Source organism: Delphinus delphis, chromosome 10, assembly GCF_949987515.2.
Source record: "Delphinus delphis chromosome 10, mDelDel1.2, whole genome shotgun sequence".
Lineage (NCBI taxonomy): Eukaryota > Metazoa > Chordata > Mammalia > Artiodactyla > Delphinidae > Delphinus > Delphinus delphis.
Window position 1 is genome coordinate 55,480,535 of NC_082692.2, and position 14,507 is coordinate 55,495,041.

The 14,507-nt window shown below is 46.2% G+C and overlaps 1 protein-coding gene across 1 annotated transcript in view; it reads left to right on the top strand.

Moving 5' to 3' along the window:
- Positions 1-14,507, top strand: part of DCLK3 (doublecortin like kinase 3) — a 47,031-nt gene that overhangs the window by 4,452 nt on the left and 28,072 nt on the right. Inside the window, exon 4 of the mRNA XM_069541074.1 lies at positions 901-953. Within this exon, the coding sequence (XP_069397175.1) occupies positions 901-953 (53 nt within the window). The remainder of the gene's footprint in view (positions 1-900; positions 954-14,507) is intronic.

Below are 14,507 nucleotides of genomic sequence, written 5' to 3' on the forward strand. Positions count from 1 at the left end.
GAGTCCTCCCTGGGGGCTGAAGAGCAATGTGTTTGGGGAGATGATGGGGAGGGTTCAGGATTCCTTGGCGTGTCTGGCCTGGGACTGGGGCAGAGACAGCTGAGACTCACTGGTCTTGTTGCTGTTGAGTCAGGTGTTTCCTCCAGGGGCGTGATGGATCTAACTTAACTTCCTTCCAGTGCCTTAGGACCAGCCCCCTGGAGGAAGCTCTTCCTGGCCAAATGGCCAAATCCTGCCTACTTCTGCTGCATGCTGGTCTTGATAGTGTGGAGATGAATAAGCCACTGACCCTGCCACAGTGTGTTTGGAGGTGGGGTAGGGACAGGCATGTAAACGTGTAATTATCACATGGCAAGATAAGCATTCTGTAGAGTTGATGGGTAATGGTGAAGGGGGGAAGAGGGTTGGAAAAGGGAGGGAAATGTCCTGGTGGTAATTATATCTGAACCAGGTTTCAAAGGATGAATCACAATGACAGGATAGGGAAGAGGGCAGAGAGTGTGGGGAATGACATTCTAGGATTAAGGAACAGCATGTGCAAAGGTAAGGTGGTGCCATGAAACAACTTGATGTGTTCAAGTCATTGAACTAAACGTTGTTTGGAGCCTGGAGTATGATGGGAAGGGCTTGGTCAGTGAGGTAGACTGCTGTTCCTGAAGATGTATTAGTCAGGATAGGCTAAGCTCTGCTGCAGTAACAAATCAGCTTCATCATCTAGTAGCTTCACACAACAATAGTTACTTCTCACTTCCACTGTGTGTCCTTCCTAGGTCAGTGGAGGGCCAAGCTGACAGAGCTTTCCCATCTTGCAGCCACACCATTTGGAAAAGTTGGCCTATGTGGTCACCAGCGTAGGAAGAGATCGTGGGAGAGTTACTCTCTGGCTCTTCTGTGTTTCAGCCTAGAGCTGATGCATCGTTGCTTATGCCACAGCCCGTTGGCCAGAACCAATGGTGAGGGGGCTGGGAAACAATGAGGGGTGTGTGGATGAAAGTTCAGAGAATGTCACTGTCTCTCCCACGTATGCCTTGTTTTGTAGCTTAAACCTCATTCTGAAAGCCCGAGTTTCTCAAATGGGAGTAATATGTGAATTTATTTAAAGGAAAAAGAAATCTTATAGCATCTAGTGGTGGCTTAAATTATTTTTATTATAGTGCAATTCAAATATATCTAAGCATTTTATATTTAGAGCTCTCATATGACCATAAAACCAAAACAAATATATGAATAAAATATCAACACAGCTACAAATCGAGTAAATTCAGATTAACTCCATGAATTTAATGTGATGGATGAAGTCACTCTTGCTAAAACCAAATCATTGTTTCTGGGTCTAAAAACAGTTGTTCCATTCTTATGGGAGGCTGTGGGCCGTACCACATGGGTTATATGATGGCTTAATTTTCTCATCAGTTTCCTTTGTCTCTATTAAGTCTGACTTGTTTTCTCATTGGCCTGTGACAATTAAAATAATAATAATCATCATATTTCTTATTGCCAACTATACCATAAATGCAGGAATACACACAGTGGAATTATGTGGCAGTACTTGGTCATAACATGCTCATTTGGATGTTCTAGAATATGTTTCTATTGATATTCTATTAAAAAGATGCTCGTTAAAGTGAAAGCACAAAGTTAAACAAAAAATAATTTTGGAGAACTTGTGAACCCCCAGAATATGTCTGAGGATCCCGCAGAATTTGAGAAACAGGTGGAAACCCACTGGAGTGTTTAGTTGAGGCAGGGGAAAGATGACCCACTTTATGGTTTAGAGACCTCACTTTGTCCAGGAGTGTGGGTAGGTGAGGGGTAGGAAGAAGAGCCAGAGACAGATGGTTCGGGTCCGATGTCATGGTGGAGGAGGGGCATTCAAGCAGCAAGTAGTTAAGAGAATGGAGAGGAGGTGTCAGATTTGAGAGACATTTAGGAAGTAGAGGGAGTTCCCTGGCGGCCCAGTGGTTAGTACTTGGCACTTCCACTGCTGAGGGCCCAGGTTCAATCCCTGGTAGGGGAACTAAGACCCCATGAGCCATGTGGCGTGGCCCAAAAAAAAAAAAAAAAAAAAGTAAATGGAATCTCCAGGACTTGGAGTGGAGATTGACTGGATGTGGGCAGTGAAGGAAGGGAATGGGAGTCCCAGCTGACTCTTGGTTGGGGGGGTGGGCAGGGGACAGGGTTGATGGTGCCGCTGCCCAGGGGGAGGAGAGGGAGCACCACACGCATCCACGGGAAGAACAGATGAGCTTTAGGGCAGAGCTTTTTTTTTTTTTTTTTTTTTGCGGTACGCGGGCCTCTCACTGCTGTGGCCTCTCCCGTTGCAGAGCACAGGCTCCGGACGCGCAGGCCCAGCGGCCATGGCTCACGGGCCCAGCCGCTCTGCGGCATGTGGGATCTTCGCAGACCGGGGGCACGAACCCGTGTCCCCTGCATCAGCAGGCGGACTCTCAACCACTGCACCACCAGGGAAGCCCCTAGGGCAGAGCTTTGTTCAGCCACATCCACCATCCCACCTTTGCTAACTGACTTGAGCCCTCCTGAACCAGTTTCCGAGGAGCTGTTGCATCTTGGGGTATCTGTTCTTTCCTCTCCAGGACATTTAGTTAGGGTTCATTCGGATGCTCTGAGTTAGCCTGTCTCTTGTGAGTGCTGCTTCTGACCCATGGGAGAGGGCTCGGTAACACTTTGCCTAATTAATCACACACTTGTTTTGTCTTCTGTATGTTTGAGGACAGTGAAAAACATTTGAAAAATTGGGGATGGTTTTGAGATTGAAGCTGTCATCCCATATCATGTGAGCTTAGTGATCTGCCTTCAGTATTTTTTTGTTTGTTTTTGTGTGTGCGTGTGTGGGGTTTTTTTTGCGGTACATGGGCCTCTCACTGTTGTGGCCTCTCCCTTGCGGAGCACAGGCTCCAGATGCGCAGGCTCAGCGGCCATGGCTCACGGGCCCAGCCGCTCCGCGGCATGTGGGATCTTCCCGGACCGGGGCACGAACCTGTGTCCGCTACATCAGCAGGCGGACTCCTAACCACTGCGCCACCAGGGAAGCTCTGCCTTCAGTTTTTAAGAGCACCAACGATTCGCTTTCCACTCTGTGTTTTTGGACAGAGAAGCTCAAAATTCTCCGAGGAGAGAGCAGGCGTGCTGCCAGTTAAATGGAAGCCTGGAAAAAAAAGAAGTATGGAAATTGCACTTTGTTGAAGCAGAGGGCAGAAAACACGAGGCCACCCAAACACACAAGTAAAAATGTCACAGAAACAAATCTCTGGTGGTTAGAGTGAAATCTTGTGTTAATGAAGGTTTTCAGCATTAATTAATTTAAAAGGTAGCTTGGTATTTCCTCTTTGTGTGAACCTAACACACCAACGGGACCAAGCTGCTGGAAGTGGCTTCCATCCTGCCTGTCCTCACGCCTGACAAATTTCCACTTGTCTCTTGGCGTCTTCGTAGGCATCACCTTCATGGCAGCACCTCCCAGGCCCTCCAGGGATACGTGTGCCCTTCCTCTGCTCCGTCTCTTTGGAACTTGTGATAAATGGTTTGTAAGCAAATGCTTACCGGTCACCCCCAGAGACCACATACTACTTGTGAACAGGCTTGGAATCCCCCCAAACTTGTGGAGCATTTTTCCTAACAGCCATCTCCACACCCACAAACTAGTCCAGGGCACCCTTCAAGGAGCATCTTTGGATCTCAGGGCCGATTGGATGAGCAGATCTCCCAGCAATAATAGCCTTGGTTTTAGGAGTATCTTTCCAGGAATGGGTTGGATGAAGCTGGTTGTTCAGTTTCTTTCACATGCTTTGTTGGTTTCGGATTGGCTACAACTAGAATCCTCTGGAGCTTGGGTCTTTATATAGAGACAGCTGGTGCTCTCCAGATATCCACATGCTTCCCTTCTTTAGCAGATGCTATAAGTCCCTGCCCACAGTCCTCATTCTGATGTTTCCCCTACAATGCACTGCAATCCTACTGGAGGGCTTTCTCTGGTTGCAGGGGCATGGTTGGACCATTCTTGGGGAAAGCCAGAAGTTCTGGGTAGTTAGTGCTCCTAGAAGCAGCCCTGAACCACTGATAGAGGGGAATGGGTGGATGCATATCACAGTTTCCTTGCCCCACTGGTGGGCCAACCCTTGGGCATGCTCTACCTGTTCTCCCCAGAGGTTCCCAGCAGAGCTGAGTCCAGGTTGCTCACAGCAGTAACCTGCTCATTCATGATGCTGTACTGCCTCATTTCTTTCGCCTCCTCCAGTACATCCCAGGATCACCTCCCCAATAAACCCAGATCCTTTCCCCAGCCTCTGCTTTGGGGAGAGTCCAACCCAAGACCTTTGGGTTGGTTGGGGCCACTGGACTATGGGTGGAAGTGCTGTGTGTCACTTCTCACGAAAGCAGGCACTGCCATTGTGTCTCTCCCACCACTGCGGCAACCCGGGAGGATGTGCTATGGAGGAAGGCTGCTTAGTCCACATGAGATTTCATAGGAGCAAGAACCTTTTATTATCGTAGCCACTGAGCTTCTTGGCATTTATCAGTTGAGGCACCTACCTGACACGTAGCATTAGCCCTGTCCCTGTGGGGTGCCAACACTTAAGTTAGCCCATCCTTCATTTCTCCATCCTGTTCTGATAAAGTGTAAAAAGTATAAAAAGTTACCAAATTAGATATTAGGAAATCACTGATGATCACCAGGAACCATTCTTTCACTTACCTTTATTTATTTATTTATTTATTTATTTATAATTTTTATTGGAGTGTAGTTGATTTACAATGTTGTGTTAGTTTCAGGTGTACAGCAAAGTGAATCAGTTATACATCTATCCACTCTTTTTTTTTTTTTACATTCTTTTCCCATGTAGGCCATCACACAGTATTGAAGAGAGTTCCCTGTGCTATACCTCTGGTTCTTATTAGTTATCTATTTTATATATAGTAGTATGTATATGTCAATCCCAATCTCCCTATTTATCCCTCCCCACCCCCATCTCCTGGTAACCATAGTTTGTTTTCTACATCCGTGACTCTTTTGTAAATAAGTTTTGTAAATAAGTTTTTGTAAATAAGGTTTTGTAAATAAGGTTTTGTAAATAAGTTCATTTGTACCCTTTCTTTTGGCTCACATATATTTATTGAGTGTCTACTATATACCACTGTGGTAGGCACAGCAATTTTTATTAATTTCAATTTAAATTGAAAATAGCCACATGTAGCTGACGGCTATTGTATCAGAACAGACCTAGAGAGCTGGGGAGACAGATTAAAGCATCTGTAAATGTTGTAGAGCAAAAGCAAATGTTGTAACACCAATAGTGGTAAGTTTCCATGAAGAAGAAGCAAGATGAGTGAAGAAGGAGGTGGAGCCGGTTGAGGGTCTTCATACGTGTTACATAGACATATTCATACATATTGAGAGTGGGTTGAAGGCTTCTTGGAGAAATGATATTAGATCCATTGCAGACCTGAACAAAGGTAAGAACGGTGTATGAAAGAAATAGCTTGAAGACACTCGAGGCATCTCTGGGTAATTCATTGCCTTTTGTTTTTAATGAAACACAAGAGAAGGAATGCCTTCTACTTATGAATTTGGAAAATGCCACGAAACACAAAAACACTTAGTGTTCATTCTTTTTAAAAAATTTTTTTTTCTTTTTTTTTAATTTAAAGACCTCTTGGGACTTCCCTGGAGGTCTAGTAGTTAGGACTCTGCGCTTTGAATGCAGGGGGTGAGGGTTCCATCCCTGGTTGGGGAAACGAGGATCCCACATGCCGCTCAGCGTGGCCCCCCGCCAAAATAAAATAAAATAATAAACTATAAAGACTTCTCATAATTTGGGGCAGTGGTGTGGGTCTGTGTTCCCTAGAAGCAGAACTTGCGATTGGGATTCTTGTGCATGTGATTTTGGGGGGAGGGCCGGCAGGGGAAGGGGGTAGGGGAGCGAGGTGAGTGGGAGACACAGCTAAGCAAGGATGTGGTCTCAGCTGGGAGTTCTGGGGCTTGCACTGCACCAAGGAGCTGGTCTTACCGTGGGCTAAGGAGCCTGTCTTTTGTACCCTTCCTGTCGCCATCAGTCATAAGAGCTGGTGAGCGGCAGCCGCTGCCTGGTAAGAGCATCTGGGTGGGCACCTGCAGGGTCCATGACGGTGCTGACCCCAGAGTGTGTTGATGACTGAGTAGCTTTCGATAGATTTGGGGGCAGAAACAGCTGAAAAGTCCTGAGTACAGGATTGCTTCGATCACCCGGCACATTCTGAGGATTGTGAACTCAACCACGAGGCTGTTTCCCTGCACATGACTATGGATTTACTGGGTTCATTCATGGAATACCTGTTTACGGATGGTCTACCACACATGCCTGGCATCAGGGCTGGGAGTTTGGAATCTTGCCAAGCAAGGCCCATTTACTTAGTAGACTCCATCCCTGCAAATCATATATTTTTGGGCAAACGCCAAGAGATAGCATTGCAGGGGATCCTGAAGAAGCTTAACCACAGCTAGAGAAGCCAGAGCTGCCAAGGTCTACCCCCATCAAGGCTCGGAAGGCAGCAGTCTTTGTGGAAATATTTGTAAAGGATGCTCTCAAAAAGCCTAGATGCAGCAGTCGGTCTGTTTGAGTGAACCACCTAAGTTTCTGTGCACTGAGATTGGCTTCTTAATAGAAGAGCTGTAGGCTTGGTGCTGCCATTGTCAATCTGGTTTAACCACGAGGGACTGAATGCTTACTATATGCAGGTGACCTTCTGCCTGCCATCTTGCTATGGTCTTTGTAGCCATCCTGGGAGGTGGGGCTGGTGGTGGCCATGCAGGCTCCCATGGCAGTGAGGACCACGAGGTACTCTGACAGCAGAGGTGTAGGCGAGGCCCCCCTTGACTCTGGCACTCAGGGTGGATATTGGGGCCGCTGGTAGAGCTTTACGGAACCTGTTGGATGCAGTCAGGGTCTTGGCACTGCGATTTCCCCTACTTTCCAATGAGAGGAAAACCAAACCCGGTTTTAATTCCCTAAAGGAAGAAAAGTTTGTACCTTAATCTGCTTTCCCCTAGCATCACTCTTCTTTGTTTGGAATCTTAGTTAACTTCAGGGAGTTGTTTTTTTAGATCATCCTGTCTACGGGGATATCAGGGACGAGCTCACTTGTTTATTGCCAGCTTCAGGAGCACTGGGTGACTTTATTTTGCCAAGTTGGGATGCTGGATGGCTTAATAACTGGAGTAAAGCTAAAGTGAGGCTGCTTTGCGTAGGTATTGTTGCCTGTTGAGGAGTCTGCGTCTGGCTCCATTTCCTCTGGATGATCCCTTGAGCTTTGCTTTATTCCATGGTTACAAATGACTCCCCCAAACCTGTCTGAACCATTGCTCCAAAAGATTCAGGATCTGTGGAAGAATTCTTTCAGTTCTTACTAACTAGCCGTGCGGCCTTGGGCTAATTGCTTACTCTCTCTGATCAGCAGTTGTATCTAAAAATTGAGGGTGTTGGGCTACTGGCCCTTTCAGGTCGAACACGCAAAGATTTTCACCCACACAGCCTTTGCGTCCAACACACGGGTGCTTCTTAAGATCCTCCTTTGCATCTTTCTTAGATTGGATCCATGGCATTACTTTTGTTTACAAAGGATGCATATTTCCACGTAAGCAATTTATCGGTAAATCCAATCAATCATGTAATGACCACGCCTTAAATATTTATGTAAAGTTCTTCCTCAGCCTGGTGTATCTGAACCTCAGCTACTTAGGGTATTTATTTCTTCTTGAGTGAACTTTGATAATATGTATCTTCTTGGGATCCATCCATTTCATTAAGTTGTCTTATTTATTGGCTCAAAATTATTCATCATGTTCCTTTATTATTTTACATGAGCAGCCCCAGTGTTTTCCAAATGTGTCACTTCTCCTGAATATGAATGAAAACTATGTATATTTTTGTAACAGTTCCTCTTAAATTGTTTTACTCGCTTGCTATTTAATTATATTGTACGTGGAGGTTGTCTTAACCAAGAAGTCAGAATCGTTTAAAATCCACTTTCTAAAGAATCCACAAGCTCTTTGCCTCCTCTGTCCTTACAATAATGGCAGGGTTTTGTTTTTTGGTTTTTTCCACACCGCACAGCATGTGAGGTCTTAGTTCCCCGACCAGGGATTGAACCTGAGCCCGTGGCAGTGACAGTGCAGAGTCCTAACCACTGGACTGCCAGGGAGGTCCCAATAATGGATAGTGGAGCTCTGTGCCTGCCCCTCAGATAAGCATCTGATAATGAGGGGTGAGAGTCTGCAGGGAGGCACTGGCGGATGGTGCAAATATTCCAGGTGCCTTTATGTCAATCTAAGATCCGTCCAACCAAAGCACAGAGATGTAGAAATGAATGAGAAGTGCTCATCTCTCTACAAAAAAGATGATGGAGGAGTTTGCTTTCAGGATGATTTCTGCAGCCTCACCTATAGGGATGGAGTGTGCTACAGCTCTGTCTAGCCCAGTGCTTGAATGTTGTTGTGACACAGTCCCGTGGAGATCAGTAGGCTGGTGAAGACCTTGGGGTGCAATAATCAGACAGAAGAAGGAAAATAGGAAGCCTTGCGGGCATCAGGTCAGCTGGAGACAGGTCCCAAGGTGGGATGTACTTTAGTGCTCCCTCTCCAAATAAACACACCCCCTTGAGCCTCCCTGTACAGTACTGAGAAAGGCAAAACTCAGCCCACATCAAGGTTATTATGAATCTCTGATCTGTAACAGACAATTGGGATTAAAAGTCCATATCATAGGAAACCACAGCCCGGCCTGGGAGCCATGCCGTCTTGGAATTTTACTGAGTGAGTGGTGACATCCCAGGGATGCGATCGTGGGTGAGTTGGCAACTGTTGGGAGGAAACATTAAACCCAGGGGTCAGACCGAAAGAGAAGCTGTCCCCAGGGGAAGCCTCAGTCAAAGCAAACCTGTATCGGATGTCACAAAGGAGGACAACGTGAGGGACAACAGTGGCACACAGGGCAGCAAAAGCAAAAAGAGGAGCGTGCAGGCTTCGCGTGATGGAATAATCAGAAGGCGGGAGAAGGGTTCACCTGGAGGACCTGCAGTTGGAGAGAAGGTTATTGTCGTGGTCACTGGCATGTCCGAGGCCTCACCAGCCTGGGAGCAAACGAGGCCATGTTAATATTAATGCCCAGCGTGGAGTCCCAGCGGCCCTGCCTGCTCTCACAGGACCTCGGCCCAAGTCCTCAGAGTCCCCCGGGGAGGACGTCACCTGCGCTCAGGTGCACCGTGGCTCCTCTTCTTCCTCCAGTCATGATGTCCCTCCTCACTTCCCCTGGCCTTGCTGTCCCCTGGCTGCCAATGTGTCCCCAGGGCACCGCCTTGCCCCCTCCTGCTGCGCTGGGGAGGCAGGGGGCTGGTTCTCTGCTTACTCTGTTGTACCTCCGCATTTGGGTTCCAGTGCCTCGCACAGGCTTTCAAAACCCATCTTCCTCAGCGTCCATCCTTAACCCTGTGTTCCAAGGCTTGGAGGGCAGGGCATAGATGCCAAGCTGTCCCCTATTTTGTCATTGCCCCCGGGCCTGATCTCCTCCCAGGTGTCCGTTATACCTGGGCACAGAACATCTCCTTTGCCCCCTTCGCCCACTCCCTTCCTGCCCATTTGGCAACTGGTGCAAATAGGTCCCAGCCCTGGGCCACTGGCTGCCTTGGATCCCAGTTTGGATTTGGTTGAGGCACACTGCCATGCTCTCGGGGTTAATCAAATGGATATGTACGAGTCCAAGGACCTTCTGATCCCTCCCGTTGTGCTCTGTATACTTTGGTTCCACTAACTGGTTTGATGAAGTAAGAGACAGTCCAAAGCAGTGCTCCTCAAACTTCAGTGTGCATCAGATCATCTGGAGATCTTGTTAAAATGCAGAATCTGATTCTGTAGGTCTGGAGTGGGGTCTGAAATCCTGCATTTCTAATGATCTCCCAGGGGATACCGATGCTGCTGGTCCACTCTGGGTAGTCAAATCCTTCATCGCTCCCTCCCCCGTTTCTGTTTGCTGTACTTGAAAGAAAACCGTTTGGCAAGGAAATCATGAGTGGATTTTGTGTTCCACCGCACGGGTGATGTCCTGTTTTTGATTACCTATCACACATCGCTTATTCACATTATGAAAATAAAGATACTGTTTGTTATAACACTACTTTAGGGAATCGTTTATGGGCCGCTTTCAAAATGCTAATGGTTGACCAGCATTCCTGGAAGGATACTTGGAACTTCTCTCTATAGCTTAGCTCTATAGCTTTGCTTCTCAAAGCGTGGTCCTTGGGCCTGCAGCATTGTATCACATGGGACCGTGCTAGAGCTGCAGAATCTCAGCCCCACCCTCGACCTGGACTGACTGAGTTGGGACCTGCACTTTAATGCGGTCCCCAGTGGTGTGTGTGCACATTAGCATTTGAGAAGCCCTGCCCTGTAGAACACGGTATATCGGAAATGGGAGGTGCTGGCTTTGCCACTTTAGCAGGATGCTCAAAGGAGGCAGGTGAGTGACAACAGGGAAAAGTTCATACTTCGGTCGTCAGTCCTTTTTGTCTTGCTGTGACCTGGGACATCTGGGGAGAGAGGAGAATACCTTCTGGCTTGCATGGAGTATGAAGATTCTTCAGACAAAATAAAACTAGCAGAGGAGGAAGTGGAAACTGTGATGTGATTATGAGATGGGTAGACTATGCAGGACCAGATCAGGGTGAGCGGAAAACTGAGGGAGGGAGGATGAGAATTATTGAGCGTGGTCAGAGATTAGCTTTGAAAACGAGGAACGACATGTAAGCTGGTTCACTTTAGAATCCCCTTGTAAACAACAGAGGCACTGCATAAAATGCATCACAATTTCAAGGTAGCTGGGACAGTAAAGGTCATCATTAAATCAGTGAGGAGCTTAGAAAAAATGTATCAGGTATCTGTTGTAACAAGGACTGGCAAACATCCCTCACCGAGAGACCATAGAGGGCTCTTGTGCCAACATGCTGAGAGGCACTTGGGGAATTGGCATGGAAAGGTCAGCAGGTAAAAAACAACCCAAAACTGGGGCACTTCTGAGATGAGAACTGGAAAACGTCTTTTTAATTACTCTGTTTCGGATGGCTTGGTTGATGTCCTCCTGGTAATAAAGAAGATTAGGTAGCAATGACGTTAATTAGAGTGTCATCAGTGATGACAGACAATAAATAGCATGGCATTTCATTTTATTACCTTACCCTTGTTAATTTCCCCAGTTTTGATCAATACAGCCATTGGCCAGGCCTCCCAGTTATGAAACAGTAGCATTTTCGAGGCTTAGTAAAGGGCTGCGTTCCAATTTTTTATTCGTTTAGGAAATCCTCCTTGGGATGTTTGCATAATCAAATATAAGTTCACAAATGTTTCTCCTGCCTCAGATTTGCATATGAGCAAAATGAGTTTGTTCCCAAACAAAGCCCTGGAAAAAGCCCAGGACAAATGATTACTCAGTGAAAAGGAAAATGATTTCAGCCAGTTCCACTCCATCTCCCACAGAAGAATGGAGGTGAATCGTCTCTTAGCACTGCCTACTGAGGCCGTAAGTCTGGTGACATCATTAAGGAATGAAAGGTTGATAAAAGGGAAAGTATTTCAAGTGGAGCTTCCCTGCTAGGAAGGGGAATTACATGTCATTAGATGCATTACATTGACTTTTATTTGCCAGGCATTTTTGTGTTGTTGCATTGCATATTACCAGATGCTTTAAAACACCAATTTCCATTTCTTTTAATACTCAGGATTAGTAAATGCTTAAAGAGTGATTATGTATTATTTATATCCTATAGCAATTTGGGTGTGATTCTCCTATTTCTTTTTCTAGCATGTTATTATAGGAGCCAAGGCAAGAATTCCAAAGTGGATACTGACCTTGGACGTAGTTTTTCTTTGTGGTGTAATTAGGCATATGGGTTATGGTTAAAAAATGACTAGGAAGGGACTTGGCTGGTGGTGCAGTGGTTAAGACTCCACGCCCCCAATGCAGGGGGCCTGAGTTCGATCCCTGGTCAGGGAACTAAATCCCACATGGCATGCCGCAACCAAGTGCTTGCATGCCACAACTAAGGAGGCTGAGTGTCGCAAATAAGGAGCCCGCCTGCTGCAACTAAGACCCAGCACAACCAAATTAAATAAATAAGTATATATATATATATATATATTTAAATGACTAGGAAAAGGTACACTTCCTTTGTTCTGATGAAAGAAGATAAGGAAAAGCTTCATTTTAGCAGTATATTTTCATTACTTTGTCTTGACCCTAAACTTGATGATTAGCAGCCTGAACAAAGGAATAATAAATGATTAGAAAAGAAACTGGGTTCATGTGATTTCCAGTCATTTTGGTAGCCTTTTCAGTGGAAAAACATAGAGATGACCGTTGTGAAACTGGGTTATGTCAATTCATCTGAATTGTGGTATCAGATAGGAGGCACAGTTGCTAGGAGCCAAACCCATTAGAGGTAATAACAGCAAAATGCTTATGCAGTAACTGAGCTTATTGGCTCACACCAGTCAGGTAATTCTAGGATCAGTGAACGTGAAGTTTCTCTCCCCACAGGAGCTGTATGCTTAGATCTGCCCAAGTGTTTCTCTTAATATCCTGTCCCTACTGGTTTTCTATTTCAGTCACTACATAAATGACAAATTCACCCTGCTGAGTCACATTTAGCATCGTGTACTCTTTGCCCTTGACATGTACGTGGATTTGGGGGAAAACCAAGGTTACAAGAGGTTGGAGAGGGAGAGGGAAGAAAATAAACACAGTCTGAGTGCCCACTCTGTGCTAAGCAGCAGGCAGGGGTGAGGTACCAAGTTTAGCCCATGTAGAAACTGAGGCTCAGAAATATCACATAATGTTCCCAAGGTCACACAGCTACTTAGAGCCTGGTAGGACCAGGATTTAAATTAGAGCTTCTGACCCCATGTTCACGTTCTTTGTGCAACTCTAAAATGAAGCTTTCACAAAACTCTGAAGAAATACACTGCTCTTCCCTGCCTGTATTAGCTGTTCTTGACAAATGCTACCTTGGCACATTTACTGGTAGTCAGTGGATGTCTGTGATCGTGTTTTCTGCAACGTTACTTGTTTCATCTAGTTAAGGTCTGTTGTGGGATGTCTACCAATGTGGAAACTAATGACACTCAATTATTTACAGGGAGAGCCAGAAGCCTGAGACATGATATATGTGCTGATGTTAGGACTGAAAACGGGTTTCCCAAATCTCATGTGCTTATCATATGTACTAGGACAGAGGAGGAGAGTTTGCATAATCCACAGTCTCTGCCTTTGGAGAGCCTGAGTTTAGTTGAGAATACTTACACCTTTGAAGATAAAGTAACAGTGAGCTGAGGTGTGCAAAAGGAAGGGTCTCAAGCATTCAAATGAAATGTTTCATGAATGAACAGAGAGTCAGACGAGGGAGCTCTGACTGTGAACTTGTGAAGTCAGGGAGGGTTTGGTGGTGGATACGGGTCTCAGGTCTTACATGATGGTGAGGCTCGGATGAGTGCGAGAGTGACGGTGGAGTCGGGTTGGGATGGGTGAGGGGCCACTGGATGAGGGAGCGCCTTCCATGTCAAGGGTTTGGCCCTCAAAGCTGCTACTAAGGAGTCACCATAGGCTCTTGAGCAGAGGAGTGGCTTCGTGAAAGTTCTGCTGCATGCATGGCCTTGATGGGTGCTGGGGAAAAACCCTGTAGACATTTGTACTGGGGGCGTTTGAGGCAAAAGCAGCAGTATTGTCAGGTTGAGTCAATTTATGTTGCTGTACGAAATTAACCAAAAAATGATGCTACAAGAGCACCTTTTTCTGTACCCTTTCCTGGAAGCTGCTGGCTAGTGGCTGAGGACTGGGGATTAGGATGTTTAATTTTTACTATCTATACCTCAATTAACTATTTATTGTTGGTGTAGGGACACAGGAGGAGTTATTATCCTAGATCATGTTAGGTTGAGCCATATGAAATTTCCATATGAAAATTCCATATGAAATTTCCATATGAAATTTCCATGGGGGTAATTGGTAGAACTACTGGTAATTTCATATGGTTCCACTTAATCGATTTTGTAAGTTGTTGTTGGAGACGAGTGGACACAGTCAGGTTATCTGGGTAGGTCCTGGAATAGCGCTGCTTACAGCCAGCCCCAGAGGCCTTGAGGGTGCCGTTTTCCTTGGGAGATGGGACTGTTCCTGGAGACTGAGCCCAGGGCCCCAGGGGCGTGCCAGGCTCTTCCTCTCCCTAATATTTGCTCTCCCTGCCTATGGACCAGGCATTCAGAATCTCCTGATTTTTTTTCTAAAGGAGAAAAATTTGCTCTGGACCAAGAACTTTAAAGGAGAAGGGAGGGCTTGTGGAAGAGAGGATAAAAATAATTGCATCTTGGGACTTCCCTGGTGGTCCAGGGATTAAGACTTTGCACTTCCACTGCAGGGTGTGTGGTTGGATGCCTGGTCGCAGAACGAAGATCCCGCAGGCCCCGCAGCGCG